Source organism: Brienomyrus brachyistius, chromosome 12 (genome assembly GCF_023856365.1).
Source record: "Brienomyrus brachyistius isolate T26 chromosome 12, BBRACH_0.4, whole genome shotgun sequence".
In the NCBI taxonomy this organism is placed as follows: domain Eukaryota; kingdom Metazoa; phylum Chordata; class Actinopteri; order Osteoglossiformes; family Mormyridae; genus Brienomyrus; species Brienomyrus brachyistius.
The window spans coordinates 6,545-25,241 of NC_064544.1; the positions used below are offsets into that span (position 1 = coordinate 6,545).

Below are 18,697 nucleotides of genomic sequence, written 5' to 3' on the forward strand. Positions count from 1 at the left end.
TTCTAGCTAATTGGTACATATTCCCTGGAACTTTCCAGAAAGAGAGCATTAATTCATTTGGCAGCATTTTGTCTACCTTCTGAGTTAGATTTTCGGTTATATAAATTTTTCTGTGTCAGCGGCTCATTTGGACGTTGGAAGGTGTCGTACTCCTTCTAAGGCAGGGGCTTAAGAGAGCCGCGTAACACAAAGTGGTGACCAGCCAAGCGTGTGGTCACTGAAACCGTTAGGGATAATGACACCGGAAGCTCAGCCAATGGCTGCTCAGCCAGTCGATATACATGAATAGATTTCCTTATTCTTCAAGTCTTCGGTGGCCTTGAAATGCAGCTTTTCAATTAGCGCCTGAGTGATAATGGGGGCTAACAGAAGCGCACGGGGGTGAGACTGCCGCGAGGCGACTTGTGAGCTGCACTCGGCTGGCATCTTCCGCACTCGCCGCCTTCCTTTGCCCAGGCTCCGTCCGCTGGCCTCTTCGTGATCCTCTCTGTTTACTTAAATTGCCGTTCATTTTCCCATTTTCTGGCATCGGCTAGAAAGAAAAGAAATGGCCTGGTAGCATGGCATTCTCCAGGGTCAGACTTTCATCACCACAAATAGTTGTCCTGACCACATGACCCCCCCCCCCCCCCATATTGCCATACCGCCTATAGATTGCCCAAATCAACTAAAAACACAGCTGTTTCAGCTCAATAAATAACAGCCAGATAAATAAAATCCCACCCAAGTTTGGGGTCTCCTTACCGACTTATTGCATCACATGACCCCACACATGACCCCCCCCCCCCCCATCATATTGCCTAAGTCCTTACTGACTCAGGTTGCACTTATAGATGTAGGTCTTGTCATCGTCATTTTGGGTGTGATAATTGCAATTGCACTGTTACCCCCAAAGACACACTCTACTTACCAACAAGGGCATGTATTATTGATGGCTGTTCGAATGGGACTTGGATAGTCCTTCTGACAAAGCAGGGCACGCTCGGCGCCTCGGCGTCCATCTGTCACGACAGACGAGGGCCCGGATGCCGTCTCCCTCAAAAGACAACCGCTCCCTGTTTTCTGTGTGTCGCTGCAGCTCTCAGCACAGGAGATAAACAACAGGGACGAGCTCCCACACAGGCAGGTATTACGTATGGCTTCGCGGTCATTGTGACATCATAAGCCCGTCCATTGGACATTGTTAGCTGGCTTTGTGCGTTGTGAGTCTGCCAAATGGGAAATACAATGTCCAACATGTCCTGGCTTGGCTTCCTTGTCCTCTGACAACCCCCCAGGTCACCAAACCAGTCCTCCATTCCCTTAGTCACCCGGTACACATATTGCGACAGTCCAGGACTTAAATGCACTTTAGGCAACAATGTTCTCATTAAACTCTATATATTCTTTGAACCCATTAAAGAATGTGCTCCGTCAGGTCGCCGACGACAGGCGATCTTCCAGAAAGTGCTGATCAAAAATTTAAATGCCAAACCGCTTCTATAATAAGATGATGGCATCTAGGTAGAAGGTTCTGGAAGTAAGCACCTTCTTAATAATCTGAGGTGGTGCCAGGTTGTCGTCACACGGTCAAGTCTCACATTTTTTGGCCCTTGGTTGGCTTCGCCCCCTTGCCAGCCCCCATCCCTGCCCAACCCCGTCCACAAGCTTAATTAAGAAAACCTTACCTTTTTTTGACAACTCAATGTCTTCACCAAATTGTGCAGATTTTTTTTTTATCCCTCCCTCACTGTGTTTTTACTTCTGCTAGGGTGACACATGTGGAGTGTGTGACGATAGGTTAGTTAACAGGCAGTGAAGATTTAGAACACTATGACGTCGTTGAGGTGATTTAGGTAACCCGGCCTACCAAGGATGCGTGCTCCTGTAGAGACCTGTTCTGGGAAGATTTATTTAAACTGGGGGGATAGGTTGGTGCACAGAAGTGTTAATTATTAGCTTGGAATGCCCTGCTAGCCGAGGTGGAGATTTCAGGTCCAGAAAGTACAAATCCAGACCAGGATTTTGTTTCAACCAACCAGTTGAGTCCTCTGTGACTTGTGACTCTTTATGCTCAACTGGTTGGTTGAAACAAAATCCTGGTCTGGATTTGTACTTTCTGGACCTGAAACCTCCACCTCTGCCTGCTAGTAAGTGTTGGTGTCTGTGGAGGTTTGTGGAGGTGTGTTTGCCCCAGGATTCCTCATTATGGGCAGAATATTTGCGTACCCCCCACTGCCACTTAACTTTGGGGTAGAATCACTCCCCAGCCATTGGAGGGCATTTTAAAGGATTCATTTTCCAGGAAGTTGCTCCAGTCAAATATGATTGATTCACCTCCGTTTTGTGGAAACAGCATAGCCGCAGAGCTAAGCTTTGCTGGTAGGAATTAATTATAACTAATGCCGGTGCTGTTCTTATTGATGTTTATCGTTTCTGCTTTTCTTTTACAGATCGTGTGACGGAAGTGAAGACCAACATTTATGTCACCAGTTTTGGGCCGGTGTCAGATACCGACATGGTAGGTTCTGGCTTGAAATGGCTACTGACATGTATAAAGTACTTGAACAATGTATGAAGAGAAAATATCATGTTATGAAACTTAACATCCTTCTTTCTCATGTAGTTTCCAGCCAGTAGGTTGTGGGATCACATCTAAGCCTTGTGGCGAAAGTTTGGGTTCATCCATAATACAATGATCCTTTTTATTCATGATGTTGTGACATTTTCTTGTTCCAAAATATGACGATCATGGTAATATTAACTCATGACTGTAAAGCATGCCCAAAGAAATACACACAAGGTTTATGAATGGGAGTGGAACCACAATCCTGACTCTCGGACATTGTGGCTGTTGGCCATGTGACCCGTCGGATCTTTCCTGTGGAGTGATCCATCTCTGTGTTGGTAGCAATCACGCAATAGACATGCTATGTCACTTCCTGAATCTTCTACAGGTTGCTAGACTTTGCTCAGTTTTTTAATGTGGCAGCTGAAAACTGATGACATTTACCAAGAATAGAGTGGAATATCAATCTTGTCGAATATCTTTCTCAGAAGACAATCCAGAGACCCAGATTTCTTCAATTTTTTTCCCTCAGCATGTGAGGCAACGTATAATTCTCCTGACTTGTGTAATATTAAGAATGTATTGCTTCTCTTTATGTTGGCAGAGTTCTCTAGAAGGGCACAGCTGTTTGGCACACAAAACACAATGATCCAGATTGTGGTTTTTCGATTTTTTTTTTTAGACATTCGTTCGGCACCCATGCTGCTAACGAGTACGCAGGCAGGCTCTGCCCATGAAACAGCATGCACCCACATCTCAGTTGAGTAATTCTCGCAATTCTCGTGTGAGTCTTTGTTTGCATTGCACGTGTCAGTGCTCTCCGTGTGGTCGACCGTCTCGCTGAAGATCAGGACTGCTGTGTGCACGGTCAGCTTCAGGATGAAGATAAGATCCAGAAGACAGAATTCCAGGACAGCTTGGATTTTTTTAAAAATACCGTTACATAATGCACTTAATGTCAGTTAAAAAAAAAAAATCAGAAAATGTTCCTCCTGTCTTAGAGTATGAAATTATGTATAAGTTGGCAAAATCAATTGATGTTGTTAATAGATATAAAGGATTTTCTATACTCTACAGACATAATTTTGCTTTTTTAATTATTTTCCTCCTGGAAATATGATCTTTTTTTTTAACCATTATTTATTTTTAGTGGCCTTTACAGGGAACGAGTTGGAGAAAGTTCTGGAAATTGGTATTTTCAGATGGCATCGTTCGAGTGCATGTGGGCGGGAGTTTTTCCCTCTTGTTGTGGGAGAACTTATTCTCTACCGCGGTCTTTATTTATGGAAGCTTTTAGGGCAGAAAAAAAAGAAGTCTGCTAACCTTTTGGGGGAGGGGGGGTAGCTTTCCTCCCAGCTTTGGGGTTAATAGCTGGCTTGCAGAGTGTCTGGGCAAAGTGAGAGACAGACTGAGGTCTTCGGGGAGTGTTTTCGCAGGGCGAGCAACCTTCGGAGTAGTTTCTGTCACATTCTTCCTGAGAGGGTGTTATGCGGAGTACGTTTGTGAAACTAGTGTAGGTAGTAGTATTAGTGGCAGTGATAACAATTATAGTGTGAAGCACCTTTTCCACATGCTACGGGGGGCAGATAAAATGTGATAAATGCCTAATATGAAGGACGTAATGAGTGCTGTCATACATGTTCTGTATTGCCTCATCCTTTGAGAAAGCTTCCAGTTTTCAGAGGCAGGAACATAATATGTGCTCTTCCGCTTCCCATAATGGTTCAGTGGTTTAGGTCTGATGATCAGGGAGTTGATGGCAGGTGTTTGATTACCGGTGTTCATGAAAATACTGTTGATTTTGTTTAGCGGTCCATATGGGGGCATTATCTTCTTGAAATATGGGCACATCATGAAGGAACGATGTTTACGCCACAGGGAGCTCCTGGCCCCGTGAAATATCCTCCTATTCCTAGGCCATTATATGGCCAAGCAGAGCTATCATTAGACCTAATGACTCCAACAAGATGGCGGCCTGTACCCAGGGGCATTCTGGGTTGATGGCATCCTTTTCATTTCTCTAAAGCAAACCCATCTGGATTTAGAAGAAATCAAGTAGAAATATGAATCATCAGACCATATTGCTTTTTCAATTGCCTAGGGGTCCAGACCATGAGTTCCTCAGACCAGGTTATGCATCTTTGTGCATCGGCCTTGGATATAAGCAATGTCCCAGATGGTAGCATTGCCATAAATTCCAGCTCCGTTAAGCTCGCAATGTACAGATTTTATTGAAACTGGCTCACAAAGATGCTGATTCAGTTCTGGGGTAATTTTTAAAACCATATTTGTGTGGTGTTCAGTAGCTTTTCATTTATGTGTCCATCTGTCTCCATCAGTGAGCTTTGACCTGAGAACACTATTCCTTACCACCTTTACGTAGATGCTAGACATACGGCGATTAGATTTATAGAACTGTATCTCTTGACACATAAAATTATTTTATAGCTTTAATGACCAATGCGCCTGCAGTTCCGGAACTGACACTTTGGAACTCTGTTACTTACCTCATATCGAATTATAACTCACATATCTATGTCATTGTCTTTTATAACTCAGGCTAACTGAGATCAGGGTAGCAAACTCACGCTTTTGGACTCTCAACTTTTATTCGATTATAAACCTAATATTTTCTACTTCAAAAGCGTTAGGGTAGTTTGCAAACCCTACAGACTATTTACAAGGTGATACGACTGTTACATACATGTAAATGCGTGTGCAGACTTGTCTCCAGTTGGAAATTTCACTCTAGCCAGCTGACCAAATTTGACAACCCTGTGATGTGCAACTTAACATGATGAAATTTTGTAGCTACTCGTACATTTGTTGCTGTGTGTTAGTCCTTTTTATATGGGTTTTCCATTATTTTGTCCATCTAAATGTGTTGATGTTTGTAATATAAATACAAAAATGTTGATTTATGAAATATTGAAATAGATTTTTTAGATTGCTGTTATTGTTAAGTGTTGATGTAATTTTGCCACCACTGTAAGTTTGCCTTCAGTGACATAATTCTGTAAAAGACATTGTATGATGGAATGACCCAGTCAGATGACCCCATTAGTGTGTTAGTCAGGTGATTTGCCTGTAATGAACATAAAAGGCATGAAATACCAATCACCAGTCCTGGTAATACGTTTATGATTATGGCGCTGTCAGTCCGCAGAAGCTTTAAAATTGATTTGTGCGTGTATAAATATGGCAGAAAATTAGCGATAACAGTTGGTGATTATCGTTTTCCCATACGGCATTTCCTCATTTGTCTTTCGGTAACGCTTCATGAAAGACACGGAGATTTGTGGGGGCAATTGTATATTCTTACACATCCCGTGTCGCTACAGAAGAATCAGTTTGTGTTTGTTAAAAAAAAATAAAAAAATGATAAAGATGTCATCAGGTATGGAAAGACCAGCGGCCTTTGCAGGCAGTCGTTGTGTTGGTGGGATATTACTTCAAAGGATGAGTTAATCGCCCGTGTATAAATTACAGATCCCCACTGAGAGCTTTCAGCAGGTACAGTTCATGTTCAGCTTACGTGTCTTCTGAACTACTACAGAATGCTGGTGCTTTGCTGTGGATTTGGTACTTGGTTATCCTCGTCTACGCAGCGTGCAGGTGGATTAAAGTGCAGGTGTTTTATTTGACAAAAAAAAAAACATCTCATTATTTCCATTAATCAATTACTCCTACAGTAAGTTAATTAATTAGTCAATGAAGGGTAATGCTACCAGCTGAAATAATTTATATGTGTGTCATAAAAGGCAGCTTCAGATGTTCTTATGCTTGACTTGGGTAGCTTTGGTCTTCTAAATTTTTGTGTAAATATTATCTTAAGACGTACGTTACAAGACATTGTTATGTTGCTTGAAGCTTCAAAGATCGCAGAATAATTGATTCGCCCTCATTTGAATGTGTTGTGTCTTTAATTTACCACAATCCTTTGCCATACATTTTTTGTTTATTATGATAAAATCCCTTTTAAGTAAGAACCAACACAAAACAACGCTGGGGGATTTGCTTAAGAGCAATGCAGCAATCTTATAATGCTTTTTGATAGCCTCTCTAAATGCACAGTATTATGAATTACTGAGGAGCAGTAATTAAAGTATTTTTTATTGCCCGGAAACATTATATGTTTAGCATTTTGTGGTATGAGCCTTAATTACATGGTCGCTGTTCAGTCTCTGTCCGGCATTTCAGTGGTCTTGGTTGTTGTGGGTATTTTCAGGAAGGAAGGTCACTTCACACGTGAAGGTAAGGTAACACTTGCTCAGGCTGCTTTTAGCGTTTAGTCCTAATGCCTGCCTTCCTGCCCAAGCAAACCTCCCAGCGTCTGACAGGCGTTCAGTCTATTCTTGGATTCAACCTGTTTAGACCACTTCTCTGTTTCGCCAACCTCTTTATGCTCTGCCTAACACACCTTTTGCTCTCAAATACTCAGAAAAGAGTGGGGGAGGGGGATGTTCAGACCAGAGTATTTCAGAAAATACAGATGTGGTACATGCATAATTTACTCAGTTTGTGTTTTTTTTTTACCTTTTGTGTTCTTTCTGAGAGAAAAAACGATAGTGTTGTGCGTTATTCCCGCAGCACCATCCGTAGTCGCGTCTTTGTTACGTTTTTCAAAGTAAAACATCTTCTGTCTGCCATCTGCGGCACAAAAATGTGACACTTTTTCTTTAGTATGACGGTCAGTTTTTTTCCGACTAATCATGTCGTAATTTTGGCCGTAATCATGTCGGGGGTAGGGGTGGCTGGTGGGGGCGGGGGGGATGCCATGGCTTCACACCTCCAGATTAGCAATTTTGATTGGAGCCGCTGGAACTTACAGAGTTTTGTGAGATTCCGGGTTTTCATGATTTTTATCCCAAAGTCTAAAATGACGTGAAATGGCGTCTCTCTATTGCTTATTATATTTACCACAGATTGGCATCCAGTGTCCGCTGCTGGAATACTTACTCACTCAGCCACAGGAGTACAAAACAATAAACAGTACAGAACTGTGCAAAAGTGATATGCTGTCTAATGCAGCGTTTCCCAACCTAGTCCTTAGGGAACCCCAGACAGTCCACATTTTTGCTCCCTCCCAGCTCCCAGCCAATCAGGAACAACGAATACCTGGTACAGGAGCTGAGAGGAAGCAGAAACGTGGACTGTCTGGGGTTCCCCGAGGACTGGGTTGGGAAACACTGGTCTTGTGATGTGATGTGATGTGATGTGATGTGACTGAGGAATGCAGAAGCAGATCTGTGTGGTGCACGTGTCAGGGATCTTACTGTTAGGGGAAATGCAGGTGATGGAGTTTGCTCCAGGACCACCATGATCCTGTACAGCAATGTTTCCCAATCCGGTCATCGGGGACCCCCAGACAATCTAAGCTTTTGTGGACTGTCTGGTAGGGAGCTGGGAGGGAGCAAAAATGTGGACCGACTGTGGGTCCCTGAGGAATCCTGTACATGATAGGATGTTCCAGAAAATTGATGGATGTAATCAGGGCCGGACTGCACTATAGGTGACACGGGTGATCGGCAAGGGTGCCATTTCATTAGTGGGCGCAAAAGTGGAAAAAAAAAAAACTGAAAACCTTTGGTTGCATTTCGTGACATGACAGTTGTTTGCATTAGTTTTGATATTTCAGTACCCCTCTTGTGAAACAGGTGCAAGCTAGCTAATTAGCAGGCAGATAGCACGTGCTAGGCAAATAGTTTTAATAAAGGGCAAAATGAACTGGCAAAAATTTGTTTTCTGCTGTGCTGGGTGGCGGGGGGGCACTCAGCAGAATGTCACCTAGGGCACCATAACACCCAAAGCAGCCCTGGGTGAAAATCCTCCTATCAGTTTTATTATTGGTTACGTTTGCTCACTTTCGTCATTTCGTCGTTTATTCGACATATATTTGAAAACTTAAAAAACTGAGTCCTTCTAACATAGGAAACTCATTCTTCTCAATGCATCTAAACATGTTTTGATAAAAACAGGCAAATCTGAGCTGCCTGGAAGGGGTACAGATGCCCAGAGACATCAGCCACTTTTCTATTAATGAAACCGGAAGGATGTAAATTAGGCATGACTGTTAATGTTTAATGGGCCCAATGGGTCCCAAGATGTATGGGATTTTTCCCAGATGCTGGAGAATAGTACGGCATCGTAGCAGGAACCCGCAGGAGACGATCTGCACTTCCAAAATGCTCATGTCCCGTCTGATCTCCGTCGTGCCGTGAATAAAATCCAGTTGGAAGCCACACACAGTTCAGTTCAAAGCAGCTGTACACTGCAGCCAAATTCCAACTGCCTACATCACAGTCGGGAAGAGAAATATCGTGAACGACCCCTCAAGTCTGAGCCTGTGTGTATTTACCTGTGGGATGTACCTGACACTTCCAGTGAAGATTGCTCACCAGATTGGCCTGCTGGTGTGGCCTCGTGAATGAGGATATTTTTGTCTCCTTTTAGGCAACGAATGTCGGCTCAGACAGAACTTCAGATGGTCTGAGCTCTGTGGAAACTGATTATTCACAGACGCAGGAACATCCATCCATTTTTCTGTATTGCGTGGTTGTTTATCCAGCACGGGGTTGTGGGAAGGCTTGAGCCAGTCCTGGGAAGTGCATCAGATCAACTCCATTTCGGGTTCACACGCTCACAGACTATGGGAAATTTAAGGATCCCAGTTTAATCAGACATTTATTCATTTATGCCTGTTGGAAGATACAGTAGGAGAAATCTCAGGGAGAGTGTGTAAATTCTACACTCACAGAACCAGGAGCAGAAAACGAACCCACAACCCTGGAGGATCACACACTTCCCACAACAAGAACAGTGTTCGGTTACTGCAATTTAGTGACTAAAAGGCATTTGACAAAAAGGATTTAATGAGCAGTGTTCAAAGCTAGTGGTTGGCAGCTGAAGGCATGACTGAAGGAGCCTTTGACTTAACCTGGGGTGGCAGAGGGGCAGTGTTTTGAGGCTGAGAGCTTAGAACACAACATTTTGGTGGTGTTGCGGGGGGGGGGGGGGGGGTGGATACGCTTCTGAATGCAGGAGCTGTAGGAAGTCCATAAAGCATGACAGCAAATTGAAAAAAAAAAAAACATCCAAACATCTCCCAAGTTCGTGATGCAACGCTACTGCTGTTGAGGTCAAACAAGGGCCTGAAGGATAGGTAGTGATTCAGATCTCCTCTGACACATGCCAGGAGATGAAAACCTGTATGAAAAAAACGGCTCAAAACAACATCCACGTACATGGCTCCAGTACCTTCAGAAAAACCTACATGCTGCGCTTTGTGCATGTTGTATGCGTGCATGTTGTGTGTGCATGTTGTGCGTGCGTGTATATGTGTGTGTGTGTTTGCTGGTAGAGATAATTCCCATAATAAAGGAGCAGATGTGTTCAAATGCTTAATTTTAACACTTAAAAGCGTATCTATAAAATCTATAAAGCCTTACAAAAGAAACCCATGACACTCATTTAAGAAAAATCAGACATAAATTATGAATGTATCATATTTCTTATCACTAAGCTCAGCTGGCGCTAGTGCCTCTGAATGTCACGGTACAGACAAGCTTTATTCAGTTGAGATTTTTTTGTGTAAGACCAGACCAACTTTTGTGCAGTGCGCCTAACAGAATATTTTTACAGCAATTAAAAAAAAAACTTTTTTAGCTGTGTTCCTTACTTTGGTAAGTAAGACTGCGAAAGACCTCCTTTACTCACAGACCTCCTTTACTCGCAGACCTCCTTTACTCGCAGACCTCCTTTACACACAGACCTCCTATACTCACAGACTTCCTTTACTCACAGACCTCCTTTACTCACAGACCTTCTTTACTCGCAGACCTCCTTTACTCACAGACCTCCTATACTCACAGACTTCCTTTACTCACAGACCTCCTTTACTCACAGACTTCCTTTACTCACAGACCTCCTATACTCACAGACCTTCTTTACTCACAGACCTCCTTTACTCACAGACCTCCTTTACTCACAGGCCATATGCATTGACCAGAGTGGCAAAGTACCAGGTAGTTTATGTACATCATGACTGAAAAGGGACTTAACTCACAGCTCTCCGGCAAGAAGGAGGTGTGATTGATTTGAGCTTGAAGCACTTACTTCTGCATCCCCCCCACCCCCGGTTTGTGCTCATAGGAGTACACGATAGACGTGTTCTTCAGACAAAGCTGGAAGGATGAGCGGCTGAAGTTTAACGGGCCGATGAACATTTTGCGCCTGAACAACCTGATGGCCAGCAAGATCTGGACCCCAGATACTTTCTTCCACAATGGGAAGAAGTCAGTGGCCCATAACATGACCATGCCGAACAAGCTTCTGCGGATCCAGGAGGATGGGACCTTACTCTACACCATGAGGTACAGGCTACGCTGTACAACAGATGGCGTCAAGATTGTACTAAACGAACTCAGATATCTTTCTTTCAGGGAGGGTGGTCAGAAACGAATTAGCGTTTGTCATGTTGTGTGGCCGCTCGGATATTGACGGGTGCTGGGGAAAGACAAACTACGCCTCACGTGTCCCAGAAGCTCTGAATTCTTCATCTGGGATAATTACGCAAGTTCAATTGGCCACATGATCGATGACCAATCCTGGCGCAGCCGGACAAATTGCACCTTTATTTGTTTTTCTAACAAGGCTTACATGTCAGGAAGGATGTAATTTATCGTGTACCCTGGCTTTGACCTGCAAGCAGTCAATTCCGTGATGGGCTAATTATGGTTAAAAGTGTGGTCCCTAGAAAATGAAAGTAAGCAATGTACAGGGAATAACCTGCCAAATGTAGACGCTATGCAAAGTTCAGCAGCTGTGCTGGGTAAATCGTGCATTTACTTGTGAAAAGTTTCAGTGGAAGTTATCATAAATGCTGGAATCTGTGGCAGGGCTATATATACTTAATCATTTATCATTCATTAATATCAAACTATTCTTATTTACTTAAGATATTCCTCCCTGGGGTTATCCAGTCTGACAGCTCGCTCATTTTTAAGCAAGGCGTTTTCTGCCAGAAATGGTGTCTTTACTGTGTCCCGCTGGGGGAATATCATGAGTGTAATATTCTCCTCTGACCAGGCCCCCATAATCCGGCTAGGCAGCTGTTGTTACAGCCATAACACAATGTGCAAGGTCCGCTGGTTCTCTTTGTGCTTCCAGGCTCACGGTGCAGGCCGAGTGTCCCATGCATCTCGAAGACTTTCCCATGGACTCACACTCCTGTCCCCTGAAGTTCGGCAGCTGTAAGTAACAGCCGGACCGTGGAAACAAAGCTAGATAGACACTAGATAGACACACACACACACAAACACACACACAGATGATCCTTGGTTTACAATGGTTCAGTTTATCCACTTTTGATGGTACGACGGTGATGCGCGTTCAGTGGTAGTCAGACTTCATAGGAACGGAACCCCATCGTATGTCAAGGAGCATCTATATATACAAACATATCAAGCTGCTGCTGCAGGTGGATTCTCAGCATCCAAAGACATGCAGCTTTGCTTACTGCCATCTCTGCATTACTTACAGATGGGGACTGACATAAATGGCCTGCAAGGTTAAATGTCATTTCAGCATAAACACACATAATAACCATCACACGCCAAAGCCGTACTTGTGTGCCAGTTATGTCAATCCCTGTCTACAGAGTTGGATTGTATGTGTGACTGTGCACATGTGTGGGCCCTGTGATGGACTGGCATCCTGTCCAAGTTACACTCCACCCCTGTGCCTTGTGATCCTAGGATAGGCTCCATGCTTCCTGTGATTCTAATCAGGATAAGCGGTCAGAAGATGGATGGATGGATGGATGGATGGATTGATTTCTCATTTCTGAGAAAGGGAAGACAATGGTACCATATATGTAGTCATTTTTCATATCATACTGTCATGTTTTTACTCAAAATATTTTAAAAGCTTTTTAATACATTCTCTCAATTGTAAGCTTGGGATTGTGTAAGAAAAACAAACCATCAAACTCCCGTTTATCTGCTCTCTTATAATGTGTGCGAGGTTCTGGGATAAGAACCTGTTACCAGAAACAGATGCTTTTCTCTGATATTGGCTTAGCTCCTCTGTACAAAACATTTCTTAACATAACTGCCACACGGTTAATAATTGTTGATACCTTAAGAATATGAGGCTGGTGTCATTCCAGCTGAATAAATCTTATTTTCATCACAAGGATTTCCACTGCTCACCTACTATGAAAGTGACACATGCAATTTAATCCATCCATCCATTTTCCAAACTGCTTATCCTACTGGGTCACAGGGGGTTCAGAGCCTATCCCGGAAGCAATGGGCACGAGGCGGGGAACAACTCAGGATGGGGGGGGCCAGCCCATTGCAGGCCACACTCACACACTAGTCACTCATGCACACATGCACACCTATGGGCAATTTAGCAACTCCAATTAGCCTCAGCATGTTTTTGGACTGCGGGGGGAAACCGGAGTACCTGGAGGAAACCCCACGATGACATGGGGAGAACATGCAAACTCCGCACACATGTGACCCAGGCAGAGACTCGAACCCGGGTCCCAGAGGTGTGAGGCAACAGTGCTAACCACTGCACCACCATGCCGCCCCCGCAACTTAATTTATGCTGTAATCTATATATTAAAAAGTTCAATTAATGTTTATTAAAATCTTTCCTTATTATTCACCTCACAAAAGTTACATAACAAGCGGTATGAGTTCATGATTAAAATGTAAACTCTTCAATAGTGTAAATTATTTAGGTTTCATGGGTGTACGTACGATTTTATAATGATGACCTGTGATTTAAAACAGTTGCCTGAAAGCCTCGAGATTTTTTATGGCATTGTAATCATAAACAATAAAAGTACAACTCTTTTGCATATGTTCAAGAGATGAGGGAGGCTATTAAACTGTTGTGGAAATGCTTCTTTTTAATATATAAAATAATTAGGTCAGAATGGATATTTCTAATTATAAAATTTGCTTTAGGGTGTTTACAAGTTTCACATAAGCCAGAAAAAAAAATAATTTTGAGTCGTTCCATTTTCATTTTATCCATATTTTGGTTTAGCCTCAGGTAAATATAGCAGAAATGATTTTGAATTTTGTCGTGGGGGAATGTTCTCCATAATTTTTTCGTTGTACGTTCCCACCCCAGGTATAAGATGCATGTAAATTAATTGGATTATCTACAGTAAGTTCACTTATGTTTATAATGAAATGTTGCATGCTACATATGTTGTTATGAATGTGAAATAAATCCCATATGTTGCTTACATTTTGGTATGACATGAACAAGTCTTGAATCCTAAATCAGGGCGAGTGTATAAAAAAAAAAAATCCTGGAATGACAGGAAACTGCTCCGCATGTCAGTGCACATCAAAGCCACTGTGAAAGTCAGCCTTTTCCCCAACTTTGCTATGAAACGGTTTGTCTGCATGGGTCCCACATGCTGGTTCACAGATCAAAGCCGGTACGTCGGCAGCCAGCTCCCCATCCCTCTGTCCCTACCAAGTATTTATTTTACCCCATCTAGTTCCCCTATTTCCACAAACCTTGCCCTCACTCGCCAGGCCTCTTTGCCTTCAGAACATTGCCTCCCAGCACGTATAAGCCTTAGCTTGTAGGCACAGTGCTGACAGGTGACCATGTAGAGTGCGCTTGGGGTGACACTGTTAACAATAATCTCTTTCAAAGATCATGTGATAGTGTTTCTGTTTCAACTTAAGGTGACTAACTGTTAATACTGTTACTCCCAGACAGCTTATCCTACTGGGTCGCGGGGGGTCCAGAGCCTATCCCGGAAGCAATGGGCACAAGGCAGGGAACAACCCAGGATGGGGGGGCGTGTGGGTGGTGTGTGGCTCAGCCGGTTATGGTGCTGGTCTTGTAATCAGAAGGTCATGGGTTCAAATCCTTGGGCGGGTACAGCATTTTCACTGTTGAGTCCCTGACCAAGAACCTCGATTGCAGTGCCTGACACTGCTTCCTCAACTGTAAATGTAGCACTCTGGCTTTTCTTCAACCATAATAGCTGTATCCCAGCCTCTTAATCTTAACATTCCCAGAGCCCATTCAGCTGGGCAGGTGCAGTCACAGTCGCGTGAAAGCCACATTAGCGACGTAAGGGTAATTCATCTTAATTAGAAGCATTATGAGGCAGCAGGTTACCAATTCCCCGTGTCTCTGATGACGGGCAGGGCAGGGCCCCAGGGCAGGGCCTGGAGGGAGAGGGCAGTCCTGTCTGTCACCGCTGGCTAATTGAGCAGCCCGTCGGTTGGAAAACAGCGACTTAATAAATTAAACCAGTTGGGTTCCAGGGTCTAAGGAAAAGCTGTACTGATAGTTGTCGTTAACAGTAAGAAATGTACTTGTCATAGATATATTTTTGAATTTTGTAACTGTAAGCTATTTTAGGCACTTTACACAGTGCTTCATATTCTAATACAGCCTCTCCTCAGCCAGCGAACATTCGCAAAAATGACTGTAATGAAAAAAAAGGCTGTATTTATGGCCAGATTTTTCGTACACCTGAAAGCGATGCACGCCGGAGTGGAGTATGGCTTTCTCTGATTGAGATTACAGCAAATAGTGATCTTCGCAGCACAAAGCCAGTCACAGTCACAGCCAGGCTACTGTGATTTTCTCTTAGCGGTGATCATTTCACTTAACAACCTGGTCACTGGAATGGAACTCAGCTAAACGAGGAGTGGGTGTAGCCCACTGATATACTGGCTGATATTGGTAATTGTAGTGTGTACAAAGCCTAGGCTGGGGAACCAGTACACCATCAAAAAAATAGTACCAATTTGTACCTTTGCTTCTCAATGGGACTGTACCCTCAAGGGTCTGCCAATTATACCCTAGCTGTAGGTAACTGTACCTTTTAAGGTAGAGAAATGTACTCTAAGGAACATTTTTGTACCATTGGGGTACATTAATGTCGTTTGTAGCTTGTGGATGTTCCTCAGAGTCCATTTCTGTACCTTAAATTAGACTGAAAGGTACATTTATCTACAGCTAGGGTACAAATGACAGACCCTTGAGGGTGCAGCCATGGTGGCAAGCGAAGGTACAAATTGGTACCTTTTTTCCGACAGTGTAGATGATAAGGTAAAGTGACTGATATTCCTGTAAGTAGGCTGATACTGTTCGTCACGATTAAGCCTGAAGTCTGTGTTCAGCCTGAACATCGGCTCTGTGGCTACCTGGCAGAGTAGCTGTTTGGGACTTGAACTCAGAACCACAGGGTTGCTCTGCTTTTGTACCTCTGCTTGAGGTGCTTAAGGCCGAGGGTAAAACCTGAATGTATCACAGTATCTTGAAGATCTCCACTCGACTGTTTTCTGTACATGCGTGTCCAATTCAAGGATCAAGGAGCAAGCATATCCTTATCGTTCCCCAGAGGCAATTTGTTGTACAGCCAGTCAGATAGCAGTAACACCCCCACAAACATCAGACAAACGATAATAAATAGACAAAACAGAAAAACCCCTCTGCGTTAAAAATAAAAAAACCAATGAAGAGTAACTCCAATATAATAATTACACCGAGTCATTTAAACGACCAATGGCAGCCGAGACGAATAAGTGTTAAAATTTGCTTGTCCTGCGTTTAGGCAAACTATAGGATATAGTCCAGACCATAGCATTAAGTCGTTAAAGGGCCACACGGGTTCAGAGCCTATCCCAGGTTATAGGAGCCCAGCCCATCGCGGGGGGGGACAGCCCATCACAGGGGTCACACACACCATTTGCACACACCTGTTGGTAATTTGGTACTTCCAATTCATGTTATCTTGATTTTGCATTGCGGGGGGGGAAACTGGAGCAAGCTGATGGAAGCCCCTCGAGGACACAGGGAGAGCATTTAAACTCCACACACGCAGCCATGGGAGGAACTTCAAACCCAGGTCCTGGAGGTGTGAGTCAGTGCTAAGCACTCCATCAGCGGAGATCTCAAGGAATGTTATATAGCAGCGACTTTAACTGAAAAATCCAGAAGTTATGATGAATGATAAATGTATTTACTGGTGCTTTAAACGATATTATTGCCCGGTGTATGGAATAGGGAAGGTAGTGGAGGGCTCTGCTGATTAAGGGGTCATAATATGTCCTCTATAGCACTGGCATTGTGCCAGACATGTGCCTACCCAATATTTTGTAACAATGTAACTTATAATGCCATGTAATAAAAGTTTATGTAATGCAAATTTTATTTCTAATGCACATTTAAACAATCAAAGCTTTCCAAAGTGCTGTGCAAAAGTACCACAGACAAAACACAATTAAGACAACCTCATAAATAATTACAATACAATACAACCAAGGACTGAAATAATAAATTATTCATTCAGTCAACCAATAACGTGCCTACATTGACTGTGATTGACACGTTGTTAAATTTGCAGCCTGGGTGATCTGGCCAATGAATGAGCTTCCTCCATCAGATCATATCCCTTAATCCCATCCCTCATCCCTCATCAATCCAACTGTCTGCCCTAACTCTACACATCACCAATGGGCCGTCACGTCGCGTCATTCACGACACATCTCAGCGGCAGTAAATAAGGTTAGCTAGACATGTTTGAATGCATAATATTGGCATAAAGTTTTACGAATATCCGGATGCCCGTTTGACAAGGATGCAACTGATGTATCAATGATATTCAGGGGTGGAGCAAGAAAAACATCCTAGGATTTTTTCCATCCTTTGTTCTTCTGTCCTTTGTATTGGAACTGGACTTTGGCAGTGGACAGATGCAGAGAATGGTGGGAGAGAATGGTGGGTTCAACAGTGTTGCTCTGATTGTTCAGTGCCAAGTGTCAACACAGCCATGTCCTCCTCTAGTGGAATCTAAAGAAATCAATCAGCTGATCGATCAGTCAGAAAAATCAATCATAGGCTAAACCTCACCACACTCTCCACTGTAGCTTTTCCAGTGGAAATCAATGAACAATCCTCAATAGTTCATGCCGGTAAATTTAAACGAGGTGAAAGGAGTAATTTTTGTCAGAAAATGTAAAGGTCATTAGCATGATTTAAGACCACATGAGAATTTGTGATATAATTGTGAAATACAGCAACTACAAATTCGGCACAGCACACTCAGTTTCTCCTGGTTGTGAAGCATTTAAGCTTTTTTTAGTTTTTTAATTAAATATGATATAATTTTCAGCTGAAGTTTTATAAATCGTTATACCTTGTAAGTGAATTGTTTTCATAAAAATCTTGTATAAAAATTGTATGTAACTTCCATCCATCCATTTTCCAAACCGCTTATCCTACTGGGTTGCGGGGGGTCCGGAGCCTATCCCGGAAGCAATGGGTATGAGGCAGGGAACAACCCAGGATGGGGGCCCTGCCCATCGCAGGGCACACTCACACACCATCCACTCACACATGTACACCTACGGGCAATTTAGCAACTCCAATTAGCCTCAGCATGTTTTTGGACTGTGGGGGAAAACCGGAGTACCCGGAGGAATCCCCACGACAACATGGGAAGTACATGCAAACTCCGCACACATGTACCCCAGTCGGAGACTCGAACCCGGGTCCCAGAGGTGTGAGGCAACAGTGCTAACCACCACCATGCCATCCTGTATGAATCCTGGAATATAAAAAAATCTCTTATTGGAGCTGAACAATAATGATTATAGTTGTGATTCTCTCACGGGCGAACACCAGTGTTTTGTGACCTGATTTAATTGTGAGACTTGTGGTTCATCTATCGAAGTGTCATGTGACTACCTGAGGCTCCTATGTTACTGAGCTCATATCAAACACCCCTTAGCAAAGACAGATAATGTACGTGAAGACATCCAGCCCTGTACATGGGCTTTTCTCTATTAATGTGTTATCAAAGCATGTCTGCATTGATATGGATGGTAATTTGTTTCTGTCATGAATGCATTTTATAAATATTTCAGCAGTACCTGCAGCATGTACTGTAGTGCTCTAAGTACGCATTTTAAGACAATGCCATATTGACGCAAACAGAAAATGTCTTTTAGCTCAGGAAAGAACAACATCTTGTTACATCACATTTCACGTATGTAACTCAAATCCATTACTTATTCTTAGACCTCTCAATTTGGAGCGGAAGGTGCAGGTATATTGCCCTCATAAATCTTCTTTCTGTGTGGGCTGAAT

The 18,697-nt window shown here is 43.2% G+C and overlaps 1 protein-coding gene across 1 annotated transcript in view; it reads left to right on the plus strand.

Annotated features, from left to right (window-relative positions):
- Nucleotides 1-2,432: 2,432 nt before the first annotated feature.
- LOC125705191 (gamma-aminobutyric acid receptor subunit alpha-2) overlaps nucleotides 2,433-18,697 on the plus strand; it is a gene marked incomplete at its 5' end in the record, with an annotated part of 45,736 nt that continues 29,471 nt past the window's right edge. The window contains 3 exons of the mRNA XM_048971632.1: nucleotides 2,433-2,500; nucleotides 10,700-10,920; nucleotides 11,717-11,799. Coding sequence (XP_048827589.1) covers nucleotides 2,433-2,500; nucleotides 10,700-10,920; nucleotides 11,717-11,799 — 372 coding nt within the window. The remainder of the gene's footprint in view (nucleotides 2,501-10,699; nucleotides 10,921-11,716; nucleotides 11,800-18,697) is intronic.